The following is a 20,159-nucleotide window of genomic DNA, read 5'->3' on the forward strand; positions in this document are numbered from 1 at the left end:
ACTCTCAAAAGTGTACACACCGCTGTTGAAGTTCAGAGATCTTATGATATAAAAAGGTTCAATCAGTTCAACCTAAAAATACCAAACAAAACAAAACACACTGCATGATGCTGCCACATCTCTCTGTGATTACAATGTTTTTCGAGTAAACATAAATGGTATTTCTGTTGCTTTCCCCCCCCCCCCCAAACATACTTTTTTCAACTAAAATTTTTCAGTGGGATGTTATCAGACTGTAGCAAACTGTTCTATGAGGATTAGGGAGATTTTATACTTTCTGTCTTCCAAACCTACTTCTGAGTCCTGGCTTTGAGAATACAGGAGATTGGTGTCGTATGTAGAACAGAACCAGAACTTGTTGTAAAGTTCATAAAGCTTCTTGAGTGCTGACCTTTTAGCAGCTTTCCTGACCAGTTTCAGTCATTTAATATCAGTATTGTTTGATGTATTTTTTTCAATATTCTGTGTCCGGATTGACTGTGATATGAGATACAAATAACGCGTCCTGGGAGACACAAACTTTACTTCAGGTTTATTAGGTTTGAACTCGACTCTAAAGGCCGAATCAAAAAGTATTTCAGTAGAGTTAGTTTTCATGTGAACGCTTACATAATCCAGGTAACCAGCGCTTGTTTCTTTTTGCTAAACATTTTATTATTCGATTGAATTATGCAAGATAAATGTCAAACAATGTGGTACAAATTTTGAAACAATTAATCATATTATTTGCCATTTTAACCAGAGTGTGCACACTTTCGAGAACCTCTGCATACTTTCAATATTTTTAATCTAGCCAATTTGTGCAGATTTCAAGTGTTTTTGCTTGTTTTTGTTTTCAAACTGAATACAAAAACTAGTAATTGTAGGAAGTTTTGGCAGAAGGATTTTGTTCCCTCTGAACAGCTCTCCTGGTATGTTGCCAGTCTTCATGCCAAGTTATACCAAGCATCTGGCCAAAGTTCTACAGTCAATCTTATATTCTGGCTCCCCACCAGAAAACAAATGTGCACGTTTCTTGAAATCTGTTCTTTAAGCTGTTCTTTAATTTTGCTTTTCACAGTTTCTTTTTATTTCTCTGTGTTTGTACGTGTGAGGTCTTTATGTTTTCCCGTCTCACCTCTTCCTCCCCTTGCTCCGTGTTTTCTTCTTGTTGTAAGTACTCCCACTTTAGCTCGTAGTACTCTAAATGCTGCAAGGCTTCCCGATAGCCCTCCTGAGTCTAGTCTGAACTGAGCTCTGTTCCAAAAATAGTGCCTCCTTTGTAAACAGCAGAGCAATTAAGTGTTTGGATGGTTAAAACATCTGCTACGTATCAGCCTCCACTCCGTCATTTAGATGCATCTCACACGGTCGCCGAGGCATCAGGTGAACCCGCTCGTTCTTATCCTCTCTAATTACAACTCACTTGACTCTTTCAAAACCTCCAGGTGATCAATTACTCTGTCTGTGCACTGACGCCGAAAATATTGTAAACTCAGCGAGGAGTGGTGATTGCAGCCTTTGTTAGGACTGCGTTGCATTAGGCTATCAATGTGAGTGCTTAGTTTTGATTGGCATTTATTAAACTGGTGAGAATGTCATTTCTGAAGTGATCCATTATCCCACATGTTCAATTGCTGCAGCACGTTTATTTTTGTTTTTGCAGAACAAATATGCAATTTAGAGGTCAATTGGAAGGCAAGGAAAATTACTAGAGATCTTCTTCAAGGTAACTCCAAATGTACTAACCAAATGTGCCCCTCCACTAAGTAAAATACTTATTGTCTAAATGTTGTTAGAGGCACCCTCCTGTTGTGCAGCTGTTGTCGTGTGGTTTGTTTTTGCTCCAAAGGTCCCGTATTAAAGTCAGTGTTCAGTCTGTACTCGTCTCTGTGGCTCTCCGTCCAGGTCAGCAGGTGTGGATTTGTAGCATGCTGAGTAATATTTCTTCTTTTCTTACAGGGAGTCTTTGGTGGTAAACATTAGATTAAAGCGTTGCAGGTGTGTGAGATTGCAGACATTAGTGCCATGTGCTCTCATCACCTGCATCTGCAGCCTTAAAACCCCAGAATGATGCATCGGCATAATTACAAAGCCGTGCTGTCCACTTCAACCAGCCAGCAGGCCAATCATCGCCATAGCTTTGCGTGGTGAAATTGGCCCATTTCTCTTTATTTATGAGTAAATCCCAGAGAACTGTGGAGCTTGGAAAATCAAAAGTTTCCCCATACATCCCCACGGAAGGGTCTCTGCGGAAAAATTCACTAAAACTTATTTTCTGTTGGTAATCTTTTACAGAAAATAAAATACCAACTACTTTTTGTAATGCTTCTAGTTTTTAAAAGTATCATGATGGTAAAAAAGTAAGTACACCTGCTTTCAGTTTTAATTTTCTACATTTGTAACACCAAAATCATCTTAAAGTCAAGTAAATGCAACCACTCAAAATCAATTGCTATTGGTTATTTTACAAGAACTAAGTAAAGCGTTAAGGGGATATTGCTTGCCTATTCTTGGTTTGGATAGTTTTGGGTGTTTTTCATAATGAATGAATTTATTTGAAAACTACCGTTTATTTTTACACAGACTATCTTTGTCTGATATTAAAAATCGTGTGACGATCTGAAAATTTTAGAAAGATCATCACATGAAGTAAAAATGGCAGAAATCTTTTTTATTGTCTCAGCATAGATATTTATAAAATTACTGCTTCTGCCCTTACATCTGAGAAGGATTATAAGAAAAAAATTGAGTTAAAATACGGTCACAGATAAAGGATATTTGCAAATTCGCAACCTTAGAGTGACCAGATACTGTCCAAGGTTTAGATCACATATTGTCCAGAAAGCTATTAAAAGTTTTAAGTTATATCCAGTATTCTACAAATCTCAATTACCATAGTCAATATTTATGGTACAGTTTGTGCAAAAAAAAAAAAAAAAAAAAAACTCCATGGTTTTATAGTTTTGAAAAACTACAGGAAGAAAGTACAGGAAGTCATTTCTAACATTTTGCAACTAAGTAACAGTTTTGTGTTCCTTTAGACACCTGACACCAAAGTGGATCCATTAACTAGTTTTTGCACTGGATGAAGACTGTAGCAATCATTTTAGGCTACACACTTCATACCAATTTCCAAGCTGATAGCAAAACACAAGTTATTTTCTGCTTGCTTTGTAGCAAGGCGACTGGAATGCCATCCGTCGACTATGAACACCTCAGTTTCCTAGAGTAATTCAGAGTAAAATGCGAAGCCATCTGTCTAACAGCTCATGCTTGGCCACAAAACTGGGTCACACTTCAGCATTATGATTCCAGAAACAGCAGCAAGACTACAGCTGCTACAGGAGATGAAGATCATCGACATGTCAAAATGAATAAAGCAAACCAATGATAAACATGTGGACCAAAACTTTTCTGACTATGACTGACTATGAGATAAAAAAAAGAAAAAAAAAAAAAAAAGATGATTGCTTCAGGTGATTGCTGCTAAATGATCCTGAGGTTTGTTTTAGGTTTTTAGGTTCCATTTTTGTACTTTGGGTTCGTTTTGGTTAGGTGGAACATGTTTTGAGTCGTCTGTGGTTGTGTTTGCCTGATTTTACGATCCGGGAAGAAGCTGATGATTTTTATAAAGTCCTGCTACATAAGACATTGACACTGGAAGAAGATTTACCTACCTTTTTTTACCAAAACTAAAAGATACAATTTGAATCACATGAAATTTACCCTTACCATTTCGACTAACTTAACTGAAAACTCTTTTACTCTCCGGCCTTGTACGTTTGTGCGTCTGTCTCTCGTCAATCCTCTCTTGATCCTTTCTTCTCGTCCAACCGTGTCTGTTTGTCCGTGGTCCCGCATCGTATCTTCCAGTGGGGCCGTGGATAAGGGTGGGCAGGGCGGAGCTGGACCCTCACCAGGGGCCAGTGACGGCGGGGGTGGCGCTTGCTCCAGTACAGGAGCAGGGCCAAGTCGCAGCGACAGCATTCGGAGCATGGTGACGGGGGGCAGCAAGGCCGGGCGCTGGCAGACCGTCCAGAGCCACATGCATGCCGGAGCCCTGCGGTTTAGCAAGTGAGTGGCGCATGGTGACACGGGGTACGCATGAGGGGCTACAGTGGGCACAACAGGAGCATGGTTTGGATATCACTCACAGACGTGAGTTTGCAGAAGTAGCATGAGTGGAACACCTGCATGTGCTCTCAAAGACTGAGGTAAAGCTACGTTTACACGAGAAGTCGGCTTGCTTAAAAGCTGACTGATCTCCAGATTGAAACAAAGAGCATCAAGGTTGTCAAATAAAATAAATACTACTTGCAGGTTTGAGAAACTGAATGTCTGTTCATTTGTGGTCACCTGAGCTCTGACTGTGTTTATCAAACCAAAGTGAGAATTTGCATTTTAACTACGACGAGAGGTCATGATGCAACACTTCATTCATGTTTCAATAGGCTTTGGTAAAGTTGATAAAACAATTCTTTGTATTCTCTAGAAGCATACCCTACAAACACTGTATATACACTGATATGTTTGTTTTAGCTTGTATCTACATGCCTTTGCTTTATGCACATTATCATCTGTGTCAGTTTTGGGCCTTTACTGTGGTGAGAGCCTGAGCTGACATTGCCTCATACATGGTGGTGCTATTGCAGCTAGAATTAGCACCAGAAACCACAGCAGCAATCTTTTAAATAAAAACAGTGTACTTATAATCAATGCTTTATGCAAGTTATATTTGGAAAAGCCTATTTCTGACATCCCAAGGGATGAGAGATTTCAACGTCTAATTTTAATTGACCCTGAAAACCAAGTTTCAAAATCGGTTGTTGACTTTTTATGCACAATGTTTCTATCTTTTTAGTCACATTTACACTTTATTTAGACACATTGCAATGTTTTCTTCTTTGTACCATCACAACCAAATCCTTCCTGGGAAGTAATATGTGATATGTAATCACGGTGCTGTTTTAATAAATATTTTTTACTCATGCAACATTTTTAGAATGTACTCCAGTTTGCACATGATGTTTACGAGTTGGTTGTCCCATTTAAAAAAGATAATTATTTCCACAGGAATTTAAATCTATATACAAATTTCTATACAAACATTTCTATACAAATATTAGTATACATATAATTTAGTTTAATTATTCACTGAACATAAATTATCGTATTTATTAGTCACATTTTGAAGTTACCAATAAGCAACATATGTGGATGACTATTACATTTGTAATTATAAGTTGTTCAGACTTTGATTGCTTTAGTTTTTTTTTTTTTATTATTATTATTTAAGAAAGGTTTCCCCATTTCGCAATGCATGGATTTGCATTACTTCCTATAATTTCTCTGTTTCGTTGTTTAGTTTGCACATAAGGCTTGATTGTTTGATTGAGGATGCTGCAGCAGCTTCTTGGTTCTATTGAAAAGGATGATCATGTCCACAAGAAATACCATTTTGCTAAAACAATGCGCCCACATGAAGTAATTATGGTTACTTTAATTGTTTTCTTTTTCTTTTCTTTCTACATTTCTTTAACAAACACAATATTAAAAGTGTTAAAAGTTTCCAGTGGGACTTTTAAAAGCAGGTGAAGCCTTCCATACACTTTTTTATGGCCAGTAAGTGAAAGCACAAAAACATATATGCATGTCCTCTTCTGGATGGGAGTGAAAATCCTTTCTGATTGCATGGACCGGACTGCTATGCCTGCACATACTGTGACAGTGTGGTATGAATACCGTCACACATTTGCTGCATGAAAGGCTCGATAATCAGTCTTTATGAAAATATCCTGCTCTGTAAAGCAGAGCAAAATAAAGTGTATGACAAACAGGTGCAGCAGAGTTCACTGCAGAAGCTCCACATGTAAACCTCTCTTGCAGTTGTTATTATGCAGCTCTTCATTATAATACTCTGTCTCCTCCTTGGTTGAATAGAGAGATTAGAAACTGACTTTAGAATTATTATTTCCCCCTTTACTGGACTGAAGACACTCCACACATAATGATTAAATCATTTGTAGCTGCATAACTCATCTGTTCAACAATCGAGACACACAGATGTAAAGAGAAAAACAAGCCTCACACGAACATCACTCACCAATTATGCGGTTAGCTTTCTCATTCTGTGACAGAAAGCAATTGTTTCTGAATTTCTGGGAGTTGCATGTCTTCGCTCAACTCTTTTTCATAGATAATAACAAAGCTCTCAACTTGTTTAAGTGAACTTAATTTATTTTGTATCTTGTTTTAACGTTGTGTGTGTACATTTTTAACGAGCTGTAAGGTGACATGTCTGCATCTTAACTTGAATTTCATAAATGAAGTTGTGACATGCCTTTTCCCTCATCACTCGACTTTGTGTTCTGTTCTCCTTTTTTGGTTTCTCTGTATTTCCATTTCTCCTCTTGGAATTGGTATCTATTTCTGGGCATTTCCCTCTCCTCTCTCTGCCTCTCCTGCACTCTCTTCACTCTTCACTGTCAGGATTTTTTTTTTTTCTTGCAGTTTCCTTGTTTTTTCACCCTCCTCAATTTCCCATAATTACAAAATCATTCAAGGTTTATAGTCCTCTTAATTGACTTTCAAGCAAGAAGAAATTTGAAAATAACCCTCTAAGTCACTAATGGGATTCAGCAGATCAAAAGTGCTCATTGCTTAGGGCTTCTGAATAAGTGTTGCCACATATATTATTCAAAAGACGACAAAAACGTACGGCGTCTCAACAGATGAATAGACACAGGAAATCCCTATAAGGAAAGGAGTATCTTGTTTTATTCCCAATACATTTTCCAAATGAGAAAAATTCTGTGTCAGATTTGTGTCACTGGACAGACCGGCGCAATTTATCAGCCCAGAGACTGGCTCCCAGATGTCTGGCTTAATGTCACCATCAATCCAGAGAGATTTATTAAATTTTCATTATGTCACTTAAGATAACATGACTTTTGCACCTACAAGTATTTCAAAATGTACAACTTGTTGGTTGATCTTTTTATTTATCGTTCATTTTGATCGTAGCGTTTCTTTGTTTTGGTTTGCAGACTTAAATACAGATGTACCGTAATTATCTTTTTTCCAATCGTTGCGGTATTTTTAACTTTTGCGTTTCTCACATTTGAACACAGCGGCACTGAATAAGATTGAAGAAAACCACTTATTATTTGGTAAAGCATGTCATTTATAAGAAATTGTTCTTAAATTATTCTAAATATTGCATATTCGCAATTAAGTTGAGCAAACAAATCTTTATTTTTATCAATTAGACTGGGTTTTACTTTTTTTATACTTTATGCCTTTTCTTGCATTACTTCTGTTAGAGAGGGGTTTTTATTGTAGATTAACAACTTTTACTGACTATGCTTTTACTGATAATTAAATTGTAATACAATGTGACCACTTTCTATTTCATTTACAGTTGAAACCAGAAGTTTACATACAATAAAAAGACACATAAACATATTTTTTCTTGCTGTCTGAAGTTGAATCAAATTAAATTTCTCTTGTTTTAAGTCAGTTAAAACAAGAGTTAGAATCACCAAAATTATTTCTATTTGCTAAATTGCACAATATTGAGAGAACGAATATGTAAGATTTATTTATTAATGTTTTCAAAATCATCACAAGTTTTTATACAGGATGATTTAAAGGAAAAAACTCATACGATGATGTCATGGCTTTGGAAACTTCTGATAGGTTAGCTGAGACATTTAAAATTTTGTTCTGTTATTCATTTTCTGTTTCCTGTAGCCAAATTTCATACAAGCAAAGGAATGAGCCAAATATGATATAGAAATACGTTAGTTCTCAGAATTGAAACTTCGTTTTGAATTAAATACTTTCTCCAGATGATCTGGGTTTTGTAAATATCTCCCCTAACTTCAGGAGATTTGGAAAAGTAAAACAGAGTCTCAACCTCAGATTAGGAAACCTTTGTTCCATCATCACTGGCCACTCTGAGCTTCTGCCAAGAGGGGCCCAGCTGTGTGGTCCAACATCATAATGTGGTGTCACCTCTACTGAGGGCATCATTTGGATCTCAGCAGATGCAGTTCTGACTCCATCGTCTTCCTGATGCTACCAACAACAAGGAACATTGACACAAAGCTCCATAGTTACAACATTTTTATAATCTCAAAAGCGCAGTATCTGAAATAGAAGATTATTTTGTTTAATCTACTGTCAACAGTACTTGTCAGACTATATACTCTGTTTATATCTGTGCGTGCAAAAAAAAGTAAGATCAGTGTTTTTTTTAATAGATATTTCTGAACGGTACATGTGTCATAAGAGTCCGTGACTGTTTGGTGCTTTCAGACTGAAAACACTGAGGTCTAATTTATCCATTACATTCTTCAGCTTGTGTGTGGCTCCCGATAACTTTGCCATCTGCACCGGTTTGAACACTTACAGTCAATCACTGGAAATTCCTGCAACACCCTCAGCGGTTAAATAACTCTCTGTTTCAAACCACATAAAAAAAGCAAAACAAGACCAGTTTTTGCTTTTCTTTTGGGGTTAAGAAATGCTATTTTATTTTATTTTCTCATATTGTATTATGTGCCAATGTAATTTGCCATTTAATCAGTTTGCACTTCAATTCTATACACTCTGTTGCCATTTTTCTCCCAGTTTTCTTCCATTTTTGTATTTGTAAACAGACTATTTTATGCTCAGGTTATGGACCTCCTACCTGTGTCACTTTTCTTGTTTGTTTAGTAGTTTGATGCATTTATAAATGAACCATAAACAAAGCAGCATTCTGACATGAATTCATTGAATTTTATGTCAAGACTTTAGATTACACCCCATTTCCATCAGCTGTGGTTCCAGTCTCATTTGAGCTACTTGATGCCAATAATTCATAGCTACTTGTGACCCTTGATCAAACCAAAATAACTGTAAAATATGAGCAGATTTTCAAAGATCACTGTAAATATTAGCTCTCTACAAATAGTCTCAAGCCTGGTCTGATGGTAGAAGGCTGCTCAGTAGATATGAAATGTTCACAGAGGTGATTAGTTTACAGATGTTTATGTCAATTGTGCTGAAGGATGATATGCAAAAATGTAAGGAGTAGTTAGATGCACATCATAAAACTTCAAAATAATTAAAAAAATGATGTTATTAGCAATATTATTTAATTCAAGCTGAATTAAATAAATACATAATACATGTGGATACATTCATCCACATGTATTAGGTTTTACTATTGGTGACAAATAAATATATACCAATAAAAAAAGCAAAGGAAAATCCCTCAGGTGAATCATACAAATGTGTGTGTTTGCGTCCTTGTTTACATAAGAGCTCCTGCATTTACTAGATGCAGCTTTGCTTAGCACCTCTGGGTGCTTTTCCTCTGCCGCTCCGTCGGGGTTAAGGCCGAGTTAATACCGAAGAGCTCCGCTAACGCAGCTCATGTCCAGGTCGTAAATCCTCCCTCAGAGCTTTAGCTCCAAACTGAGCTGTTTAGCACAGGCTTACAGTTATCAGGCATGGCTGTGATTGAGGGGTGTATAAGAAGAGGAGCAGCACTACACGAGTGTAAGAGAAGGAGACCAATGATTAGAGAACAGAATTAAGGAGCAGTGATTGAAGGCAGCGGGGAGATGGAGTGATGAGAGGGCCGAGGATGGGGAAAAGATGAATGGACAGGGGAGAGATGAAGAACTGCTGAGTTTCGGAGCGCAAAAGTAAAAAGGGAGGAGTGGGAGGAGTGTAAAAGGACCTTAGAGAAAGACGGATGGAAGCAAAAGTCATCAAGTCAAGAAGGTAGAAGTAGGTCAAAGCTAATTAGACAGAGCGATAACGTCCAGGCACAGTTTAGTGCTGCAGATGGAAGCTCCGGCTAAGTGATAGTGATACTTCAGTTTAACTCGGGTTCAATTTCGCAGGGGGTTTGTTTTGACACAATTTTAATGGAAAGAAAATTGAATGTTTACATTACATGCTTTTCCACACACACACACACACACACACATGCATTTTATGCAGCCTAAACTCAAACGTTGAAGCATTCGTCTTTAGTCTTCAGTCTAGGCACCACACATAACAGCAATTTTTCTGTTCTTTTTCTATGTTTTTGCCCTTTTTCCCTTACTAACTTTTTTTTTTTCATATCAGCAATCACATGCTTCCATTTGTTGAGCTTTCTTTTTGCACCTTTCAATCCATGCTGTGTCTAATTCTAAGCTCTGCCCTCTTGTGTCCATCTGCTTCCTTCCCGCTCCCACCTCTCCGCTCAGTTTCGGGGACGCTTCCCTCTCGTCTGCCTCCACTCTGGAGCACATCCCGTCGTCGGCTGTCGCGCGTCCCCGGCCTCTTGTCCGCCAGCAGAGCCTCCAACAGCCCCTCACTCACCAGCCCCCTCCGGGTCCCAATGACCCCCCGGTCACCTCACAGAGCCTGGGTCAGTTGCACACAGGGCCAGGCGGCGGGGGCCACCGTGGGGGCCCGCGGGGGGTCCGGGGGAGTCCGGCTGGAGCTTCCAGGTACAGAGGGACCGGGGCTGGCCGATCACGGTCAAATCCAGGGAGCTGGGACCACATGATGGAGCAGATTCGCCACAGAGGTCTGGACGTCAAGTCGTTCCTGTAAGTGTCATGAAGTTCTCTACTGATTTAAAAGTTTGTTGATCTGTTTGCTTATAACCTGGGTAAAGAGAGAACTAGCAGTACTAAAGTTGCGAAGTCCTTCAAATAGAGTTGATTGAGTCGGTTCAGTTTGGTCATTGAAACCTGGTAATACCAAATTATTGTTTGTAACGTCTTTAATGTATTTATGATGTTTAACTAACCAAACAGTTAAGTAGAACGTGGCACATTGCTTTCTGGATGTGAGGAATTAATGTAAGTGTTTCTTCTTAATTTAAAGGATAAGTGTAAGAAATTAAGCTTTGCCAAGCAAGTGGGTGCTAATTTATAAAAACATAAAACAAGACAAGATAAACTAAACCTATCATACGTCTTTTAATCATGTACTGTCATTCTCACTTCATACATCTTACTAATACATTAATTAATTATATTATTTAGTGCAGCGTTAGAGAATGTGTGTGACTCTATGTAGGCAGATACGATGCAATTTAAGTAGACTCAGTAATTTCAAGCATATCAGTGACAATAACAAGTTTGCTGTCAGTGTTGGAAATGCTGAGATGGATTTTGTGTTGGTGTTTTAAGTTTTACATTAGGCTTGTATTTCCCTGAGTTGTTGTTTGCTTAAAGATTGCACTATTTGTTTTTTTTTTATTTATAAATAATAGTAAATCTTTTTCTGCGCAGCACTCTGCAGCTAGTCCCTGCACACACATCTCACAGCCGGCTGCACACAGAACACAAAGGATGGCTTCTTTATAGAAAAATAGCTTGTGCCTCATGCTCCAGTTTACTGTGGTTGAAAAAAACGTTTTATTATTATTTATTTTTTTTTTTGCTTAACTGTTTTATTGGTATATTTACGAGTAAGAAAATAAGGTCTGTTCTTCTAGGCTTACGTTTTGTAAACATACTAATGACGAGCTCAGAAACTAACACAAAAATCCTGATATAATGAACTTGGCAAAGAACTGACATTGACATCAGTTCAATCATACAATTGCATGTAATGTCAGATCCAGGAGATAAACGACTATGCAGCATCTTAGATTTAACTTACAACACAATGTTACTTGGCAAATTTCAAAGCAGCCAATCCAAAGATCAGTGGTAAGAATTCCTCCTCTGCCTCTGCTCCCCAGTTAAAATATATTTTTACTCAAACCACCAATCTGACATCAAACGTAAAATACTAAAGACTCACTGTACGGAAAACCATTAATCAGATGTTTTAATCTAACAATGCAATATCTGGTGAACAGGATAGATACTGGAATACAGAGGCCCCTGATTTTTATTTTTTATTTTTTTTTTACTTACAGAGCCCAGAGTGATCTCCTCCACTGCTTGACTTGAATGATAAATTACACATGATGTGCTGTACCTCACCGGCCTCCCCTCCTGACCATAAACACACACTCTTGCACGCATCAATAACCAAACCTCTTCCCTTCTGAGCTTTTTGCTGCTTTTCTTATTAACATTGTCTCCGGGCTGAAAAACCATATTGAGGTTTCATTGCTCGCAATCTCTGTCTTTATGAATGTCAGTGGAGCAAATACATTAGCTTTTGGCACCTGTGGTGATTGGGGATATTATGCATTTGTCAACTTATGGTATGGGCAGCAAAAAAAAATAGCAGCTTTCTTCCATTTGTGTCTTGTGTCACCGCCGCGCTTTTATTCCAGATCGATAGACCTGCTGTAGGTGGTAATGATTTAAGCGTCCTTTGGTTCGGGTGCACGCTTCTTGTTCTGTCATCTATACAAATTCAGTCAGCCCATCAATGAGCATCATGAGGGTTGTGTTTATGCGTTCCCAGTGGGCTACTGCCTCTTGAGTACTAATATGTTCCCTCTTGCTGTCAATACTTCTTCTACAAACAGCATTGAATTAAGGACAGGAGTGCTCTACAGAAGGCGCATGGCAGCGAGAAAAGAAAGAAATGTGATGTTTGCCGAGATGAGAGAAAGATCAGTGGGAAAATGAGGAGAAAACATCAAAAGACGACCAATAAACTTTCATTTTGTGGAAGCTTTTGATCCACCTTACTTTTTAGATACTTCTAAGCTTTAGGCACACTTTCATGTCTCTGTTGGTGTTTGTCTAATCAGCGAAGGGTTTATGTACTATTTGGGAGTTTTGTTTCCTGTCTTAAATTAATTATTGCTTCAACCAGTAGCACTGATCCTCAAGCTCTTCAGTGATCTAAGAGTTCAGCATCAAACCCTATACCACTTATTGTGGCTAGGAAAAGTAAGATGGCAAGTATTACATTATAAGAAAAATACATTAGGCATAAACGTTTAATTAAGCTGATAACATGGTTCTATTTGATTCTGTTTGTTTTTTGTATTAGTTACAACAACATTCAATTTCCTTCTGGGATTAATAAAATAAAGTAACTCTATGAAGTCGTAGGGAGTATATAACTTTAGGAAGAGTATCTTTCCTAGCGGTCAATTCGGAAGGATTTCTGCGCCTGGACTCCCCTCCCAGTCTCACGCTCTTTGCCACTTTGGAGAGGACGTCTTTCTTCATTGGCAAAGGATGGGACTACTTCTTTCAAGAAACCCTGGGTCCAAAGTAGTAATTTCAGAGTACTTTTCATGTGCCAAGCGTCTGTATTCCCAAGAAATAAGCCTTGGCCCTTGGCTTGTTTGAAATTCTGCAAAATCTTTGAATTATAGACTCCCCAACAGAGACATTGTCCGTCTTTCCATCACTGAACTGATGCTGCTGCCGTTCTTCTGAGGGAGAAGAAGAACCGCAGCTTCACCGATGCTACCTGCATGTGCCAGCCAAGTCAACATTTGCCCCAGGACTGGAGAGCATCACCTGGAGTTAAAAGGAGAAGAACCTCAGCCCCGCATATGCAGCCCGGCAAAGCGGCTGCTGTGTCTTCTTTCCCTTTTTTTATTTATACCAGAGGCAACTGGCACTATTTTTCCCCTTTGCTGCCTCCCCCGTTCCAAGAGAAAGAATGAATTTCAGCTCCAGACGCTTGTTCTACCACAAACTGAGCAGCAACTGCCTTTGTATCCCCAGCCGACGCTGCAAAAACCCCTGTGCCGTTAGGTTTCCGTCATTCACTGGAGATTCCTTGCTTCATTAAGGATGACTAATGCAAGAGGTGTGCCAGGGCAGAGATAAGTTAGCTTAGGAGAAACAATTTGAATATTGGTTTTGATTTTCTGTTGTGTTTTATTGTGTTTTCCAGGATTTAATCCTGCAAACTGCTTGGGAACAAACAGGCCACCTATAGTATAAACAATGTTTTATAAGGTTATTGGCTGAAAGTTATTCTCATCATACAATGTGAGTTTACTGCATTTTACCAGACGGAGCTTTTCTTTCCTCTCTCCGACAACGTGACGATTCTTTCTTTCTGCATGAGGAAAGCTTATAGTGGTGATGTTAAATGTGGTTCTTTCACCTTATTGGCTGAAATAAAAAATAAAAAAACAAAGTGTGTGAATAGCCGATAAACACCAGTATGTTAATCGGGTGTGAGTTCCTCTCCTCTTCGAAACGGCTCAGATTTACACTGTAAACAAGCTGAATTCAAATACAAAGTTTACCTTTTTAAAACTTCTGAAACTGCTATTTAAAGCATGGAGTTGTTTCTTCAAATAGTATATTAAAAATAGTCACTATCGCCTCTTAAATTGGTGTTTTTAATCCGTTTTCTCAGCTTCTTTTCCGGTGAAATGTTCCTGGATTTCTCCTGGTGCGTCACCTGTGTCAGAACTCTTAACAACAGATTCTGGTGCTGCTAATCAGTAAAAACCGGTACTGACGAAGTTATAGTCATGCTTTTAAAAGTTTGCATTGCATTCGCACAAGCCAAGCAAGCGGTGTTGCCTTTATACTTGACACATATGTTGGTAATAACCCCTTAAAAAGGGATTATTTAAATGCCTACATTTGCTCTCAATGTCCAGATTTTCAAAGCTCTCTCATTCTGTATCATTATCCGAATCATTACTCTAAGACATGCCAATATCCCATTTAGATGCTCTAAGCGTAACAACATAAATTGTCATTTTCTGTATCTATTAAAGTTTTATTTGCCTTGTTTAAGGTGGTCAGACAACACAGTGACTTTGTCACTGTGTTGTATTGTTGTTCATGTTATTATATCATTGTTTATTCTTTGCTAGTTTTTACTTTTCAGTATTTTATATTAGTTTTGATATTCTTTCATTTCTTTACATATTAGTTTAATTGAGTGTTACTACCTAAGTAAGTTAACTGAGTATTTTAACTGAAATACTTAATTGATTTTGGTATTAAACTCACATATTGAAGAAATGTTGTTTGTGTTTATTCCATATTTGCATGTGCAGTGCTGCGCAAGACCACCAGTGTTGGACATATTCTTTTATCTTTTATTATTTTAATATTTAAACCTCATCGGGCAGGCATTCATGAACAATAACTTTGACTGAAAGCGATTTGTATATTATTTCATAATAATCAAGTGGTGGCGTGACTTGGTATTTTAGATCTAAATGAATTTTCTTAATTATTGCCTTTGACATTTTGTAATAGTTTCTCATAGTCAAACTAAACCCATTCTTGCACAGAAGGGGAAATAAAGTTTTATCATCTCCTGTTACCTAAAATGAAACTAGAAATAACTATATTGTTCACGCTCTAATTTCAGCATTAAGGGATCAAACAACTAAGGACTTAGTATGTGATAAATAAACTGGCACACTAACATTCGGTCCTTCCAGAACAAGCTGCTCATCCTATTGTCACAGAATGCTGAGTGATCATAGGCTCCACGGCTCGACTCGATATATAAAATGTGAGAATAAGACTTTTGTTGTGATTACTATGTTCTGTGGGTTTTCATAGCTCATTCCTACAGAGCTGAGAAACATCAAGCAACATCTTGATCTTTTTAACTCGGTCTAAGCATATTTGCAAACATTAGAAATGGGAAAACCAAACTCGGAAATTTAAAGTTGTGACTAAGTCTTTGCTTAAAAGATCCCATTGGGGATGGAAATTCATATTTCCTAATCATGAAATTTTGTCTGCCAGAGTCTACAAAGACCATCCTCATAGGTTATTGATTTTGATTTATTGACTGTTGATTTATTAACCTACTTTAGTTGTAAAATACATCTGAAGAAAACCTGATGCTTTTTTTAAAACTTGCTTTGCATAAGTAATGAAACAGCAAAACCTCACGCTTTCCAGATGTTACCGATTGCATGCAGATTTTTACAAGATGCATTGCAAAGGAATGGTTGCAGTTTTTGCTAAGATGAAACACTGTAGTGTCCTCACATCGTTCTACCGCCTCTCTCCCACTCTCTTTGTACACCAAATGAATGTGTGCTGGGTGTGTTTCCCATCACTGCCTGTCTGTGTGTTTTGTCCGGAATATGTGTGTGTCGCCGTTTGTCCACATATTCCACCTGTGTGTGGACTTGTGATCCCTTGTTTGTCTCTGTATGTGTGTGTCCAGTGAGGGGAAGATGGTTGTTCTGTCTCTAGCAATCGGGCTGGCTGAACAGGATGACTTTGCCAACCTCCCAGATCTCCAGGAAGCTCCGGCAAGCAAAGAAAATGAAACCACACCAGATAAAAGGTAATTACAGATGGAGGCGCATGAATGTGAGCACATGTGAAGTGGACGGGAGTGTCATTAAACGCCTCACACTGTGTTAAATCCTCAGTAGTTCAGCTTTCTACGTTGCTCAAAATGGGACCTCTTGGTGGGTTTTTTGAGTCCTTATAGTTTGAGATTGGACTTCAGTGGATCAGGCCTGATGCTGTGCAGTTAAAATGTCCCAAGAAAAGTTGAAGTTGAATCCTGCAGATTGAAGACTGAATGTTGAAGTTTTGTGTGTTTCTTGAGTTATTTCTGCAGTGTGGCATGCTGCTCAGTCTTGTGGGACACTGGTGCATTTTACGGCATTCAGACCATGAGAGATATGCTTATGGTAAATGCAAAGTAATTGTCATTTGGCTTAAGGTTTCAGCATTTAAAGCTTTTTTATGTTATCTGTTTAAATCTTGCGGCTGATTGATTTGTTTTGTGTTGATGCCTGTTTTGTACCGCATGTATTCAGAGATTTGTTTGGCTGTTAGCCCCTCGCTGATTAGGAAAATTAAAGTTTCACACAAAAAAAAAAAAGTACCTTAAACTCTCTAATAATACCTTAGCCTTATGTTTCCACTGCAAATATCATCCCAGCTACTGTGTCCCCAAGAGTTTGGTTTAAAAAGGCCACAGTTGAATTTGCAATACTTGATTGCAAAAATCTTTGATTACAGTATTTTACCTTCAATTTTTTACTTCTGCTGATACAGATGGACAGCAGTTCCATGTGATTTTTTACAGCTGTTCTGCAACTCAGCAAAGGAGTGGCAGAAGCTCTAGGGATAGTGGGAATGCTGGACCTCTGTGAAATATGTATGTGGAAATCCCTTATATATATTGAAAGTCGTCAAAAATATCCATAAAAACAATTAAATCTTTATTGTTATATTATCTCTTCTAGGAAAAGACATGCTGTATGACTGTCTTTTCTCTCATCTGTTAAAAAAAAAGTGCTTGCTTTCTCAACTTCAGCACATTTGTTGGTGTACTTTGCATTTCTGGGACTTCAGCAGACAGTTCTAAGTTCGAAGATCTCATAAAACTTACTTTGTTTTGTGAGGTTTCTGTTTTACCATGGCCTCATAGAGATTTCTTTTATTTTAATTATTCTGTGAATAGTTGATGCTGTTTGAAAGTGTGATATAATTTGAAGCTTTTCAGGCTTTTTGTCATTGATGAAATTCCAAACGCACAAGTAGTGTAGTAAGCACTTTAATTAAAAATCTCCCTAAACTCGACTAACTCCCAGAAACAGGTAAACTTGACCATGTCATTCTCGAGCGTTAACTTATAACATTACATTTTCTGGATTTCTCTCCCTGGAATATGCTAGCTCTCTGTCATTTTGCCCTAAAAGCTTTGGGCTTTTCAAAATTTCCCACTGATTTTATGCCCAACTTGAAGCTTTCTCTCATTTTATAATTACATAACAGCACAATCTCCCACCAGTTGTTTCCTTTATTTGTTGCTGTTGTTGCATTTTCATTCCCATATGCTCTGTGGTCCCCACCCAGAACTTTGAAAGTCTGCTTGACTGCAGCTCTTTGCTGCTCCTTTGATGTTTGAATCACAGACACAGGAGCAGGGCACCCTCATTATTTAGAAGTAAGATTCCCTGCATGAAACGCTCGTCTAAAAATATGCTAAGTTCTCTCATCTACCAGTGATCTCGCAGCGGCAGTCGCAGACTAACGCAGTCTCCCAGCTGGCGAACAAAGGACTGCACAGGCTTCTCTCTTATCGCATCAGTGTTTGAGGGATAAAGTGCTTACCACACTGCCTTGACTCCGCTGGGCTCAGGACAGCAGGGCACAGTTCAGGATAAGCATCTATGCATTCCAGCGTAGGTGTTTTTATGTGGTGTTATTGTTTTTTCCCATTAAAAATCTCAGCCGCGCAAAGTTTTATCAAAACCTTCCTTCGGTACATCAAACCATGTTGCTTTAACTAGGTTATCTGTGAACGTTTGGTGGGAAAAGACTAGAAGCTTGCCTTGGAAAGGAATGTAATATAATTGTTTTTTTGTTTTTTTTTGCAAAATGATTTGAAAACAGTGTTGTAAACAAATGATGACCACCACCGTCTTGCCTGTGGGGTTTTCATGTGCCTCATTCTGATCACGGCCCAGCCGCCTCGCCTCCACCCAGAGGGCTCATGTGGTCCAGGTTGTCCACTGTTCTTCCACATCTAATAACAGCTCTCTATCATCATCATCATCATCTTTGTCTGTCCTTCTCCTCCCTTTTGTCTCTGTAGTTACTTCTCGAGCTGCGTCTCTGTCTGCTGGTCTGCTCCTGGCTGTTGTCAGAAAGCCTTCAGCACGACTGAGCAAGACGCAACGGGATGATCCCGGCAAGATTATGTGTGACAAAACAAGAAGCTGTCAGACAGCTGCACAGACAGAGGATGAGGGAAAATCATTTGCTTCTAGTTCTCTAGACGAATTATGCTTCAAGACAAAAATAGGCTCAAACTGGAGGTTCGAGGCAAAACCTTTTGCCACATACATCTTTCAGCTGGAAAACCTAAAAACAAAAACAGATAGTGGACAAATAAAATGACTTGGTTTAAATATAAGTAAGAAAAAACAAGCTGGATATGGACATGCTGCATGATGAAAGCTAAATTTAGATCTATTATAATTTGTAAACTTCTTGCTTCTTTGCAAGCTCTCTGCAAAAAAAAAAAAAAAAAAAAAAAAAAAATTTCACCATAACAACTGTGTCTAGGTCTTTTTTTCTCCAGCTGGAAACTGTGTCGATGAAAACTGTGAGCCTGAAACAAAACGGTAAATGTGTGGGCTGCTCTGAGTTATAAGAGGTTAAAATCTCTGTGGATCTCAGATGAGCCACAGAATCGGTAATAAGTTTAGGAAGTTCATTATGAGTGATCCCTTTCACAGTGTGCTGACTCATTTCATCCCCTGTTAACATGAACATATTAGTGTAACTTCATTGTCGTCTCAACCTTACAGCTGCAAAGCTAATTAGAGGTATGAAACAAATTGCTGAATATTTCCCCTTCCTAAATAAGCTTACTCTGCTTATTTACACTGTTATGTGTCTTATGCACTTATGCAAACAGACTGGATGACTGTGCCTATAATGGGAAATTGTGCAAATTTTCATACTTTTTTGGAACCTTGATTACCAGTGACAAACCGGTATTTCTTAAAATGTAATCTCTACATTTAACAGAGATTCCAATACGCTTTGAGGTGATGGTGCCTCACTTAGTTTAATGCTGCTAATATATGTTTAACGTTTGTCAGGAATGCATTTATACAGTACATTATCACTTTGTATTACTTTTTCTTAATTACACTTCATTTATCGAAGGTTCTGCTTAACAACGCACCTAATCTACTGTATTCAATAAGAGTAAAATCTTATGTAGCTTATGTACTTTTTAACATGCTGCTTAAATACATAAGAACCTTGGTTTGGTTCCTGTTTTGTTTTCCCGTTCTTCTTTCTGAGTTTCACTCCCTGAGTTACTTTAAAAAAAAAAAAAAAAAAAAAAAAACTCTTTTAAAAACTCACTTGTAGTGAGATTTGTTTTCTGTTGAGCTTTCCGAGTGTCAAAATAAATACACAGGTCGTAAAAATCCATGAAGTCAGCATTGACTTTTATCTGCAGGAAGAGTTGTGTTGACATAGGTTTTCAGTGCGAAGCCTTGTGGACAGATCCAAATGGAAATAACAGCACAACCTCAGAAGTCAAAAGAGAAATTGGCTCTTGTCAACAGGTTGTGCCGTTTTGAAAAATATTCAAAAGACTCATTGCATTGAGTGTTTTTTACCAAAACCATGGCTAATTGTCTCATTACAATGTTTAAAATAGAAAGATATTGTTGAGGAGTTTCTCTAATTGCATTGCTTTATTGACAGATCTTAAGCAGTTGTCAGGCTCAGATATATATATATATATATATATATATATATATATATATA

The 20,159-nt window shown here is 38.1% G+C and overlaps 1 protein-coding gene across 2 annotated transcripts in view; it reads left to right on the top strand.

Moving 5' to 3' along the window:
* The window catches only part of syt7b (synaptotagmin VIIb), a 67,690-nt gene that overhangs the window by 17,465 nt on the left and 30,066 nt on the right, over positions 1-20,159 (top strand). Inside the window, exons 2-5 of one of the 2 annotated variants that reach the window (XM_015049960.1) lie at positions 1,095-2,631; positions 2,666-4,056; positions 10,233-10,580; positions 16,069-16,191. In XM_015049960.1, the coding sequence (XP_014905446.1) occupies positions 3,698-4,056; positions 10,233-10,580; positions 16,069-16,191 (830 nt within the window). In that variant the 5' untranslated portion in view covers positions 1,095-2,631; positions 2,666-3,697. The remainder of the gene's footprint in view (positions 1-1,094; positions 2,632-2,665; positions 4,057-10,232; positions 10,581-16,068; positions 16,192-20,159) is intronic. The other variant, XM_015049961.1, reaches the window with a different exon arrangement.

Source organism: Poecilia latipinna, unplaced genomic scaffold (genome assembly GCF_001443285.1).
Source record: "Poecilia latipinna isolate Pla-1442-1.1 unplaced genomic scaffold, P_latipinna-1.0 Scaffold968, whole genome shotgun sequence".
Classification (NCBI taxonomy): domain Eukaryota; kingdom Metazoa; phylum Chordata; class Actinopteri; order Cyprinodontiformes; family Poeciliidae; genus Poecilia; species Poecilia latipinna.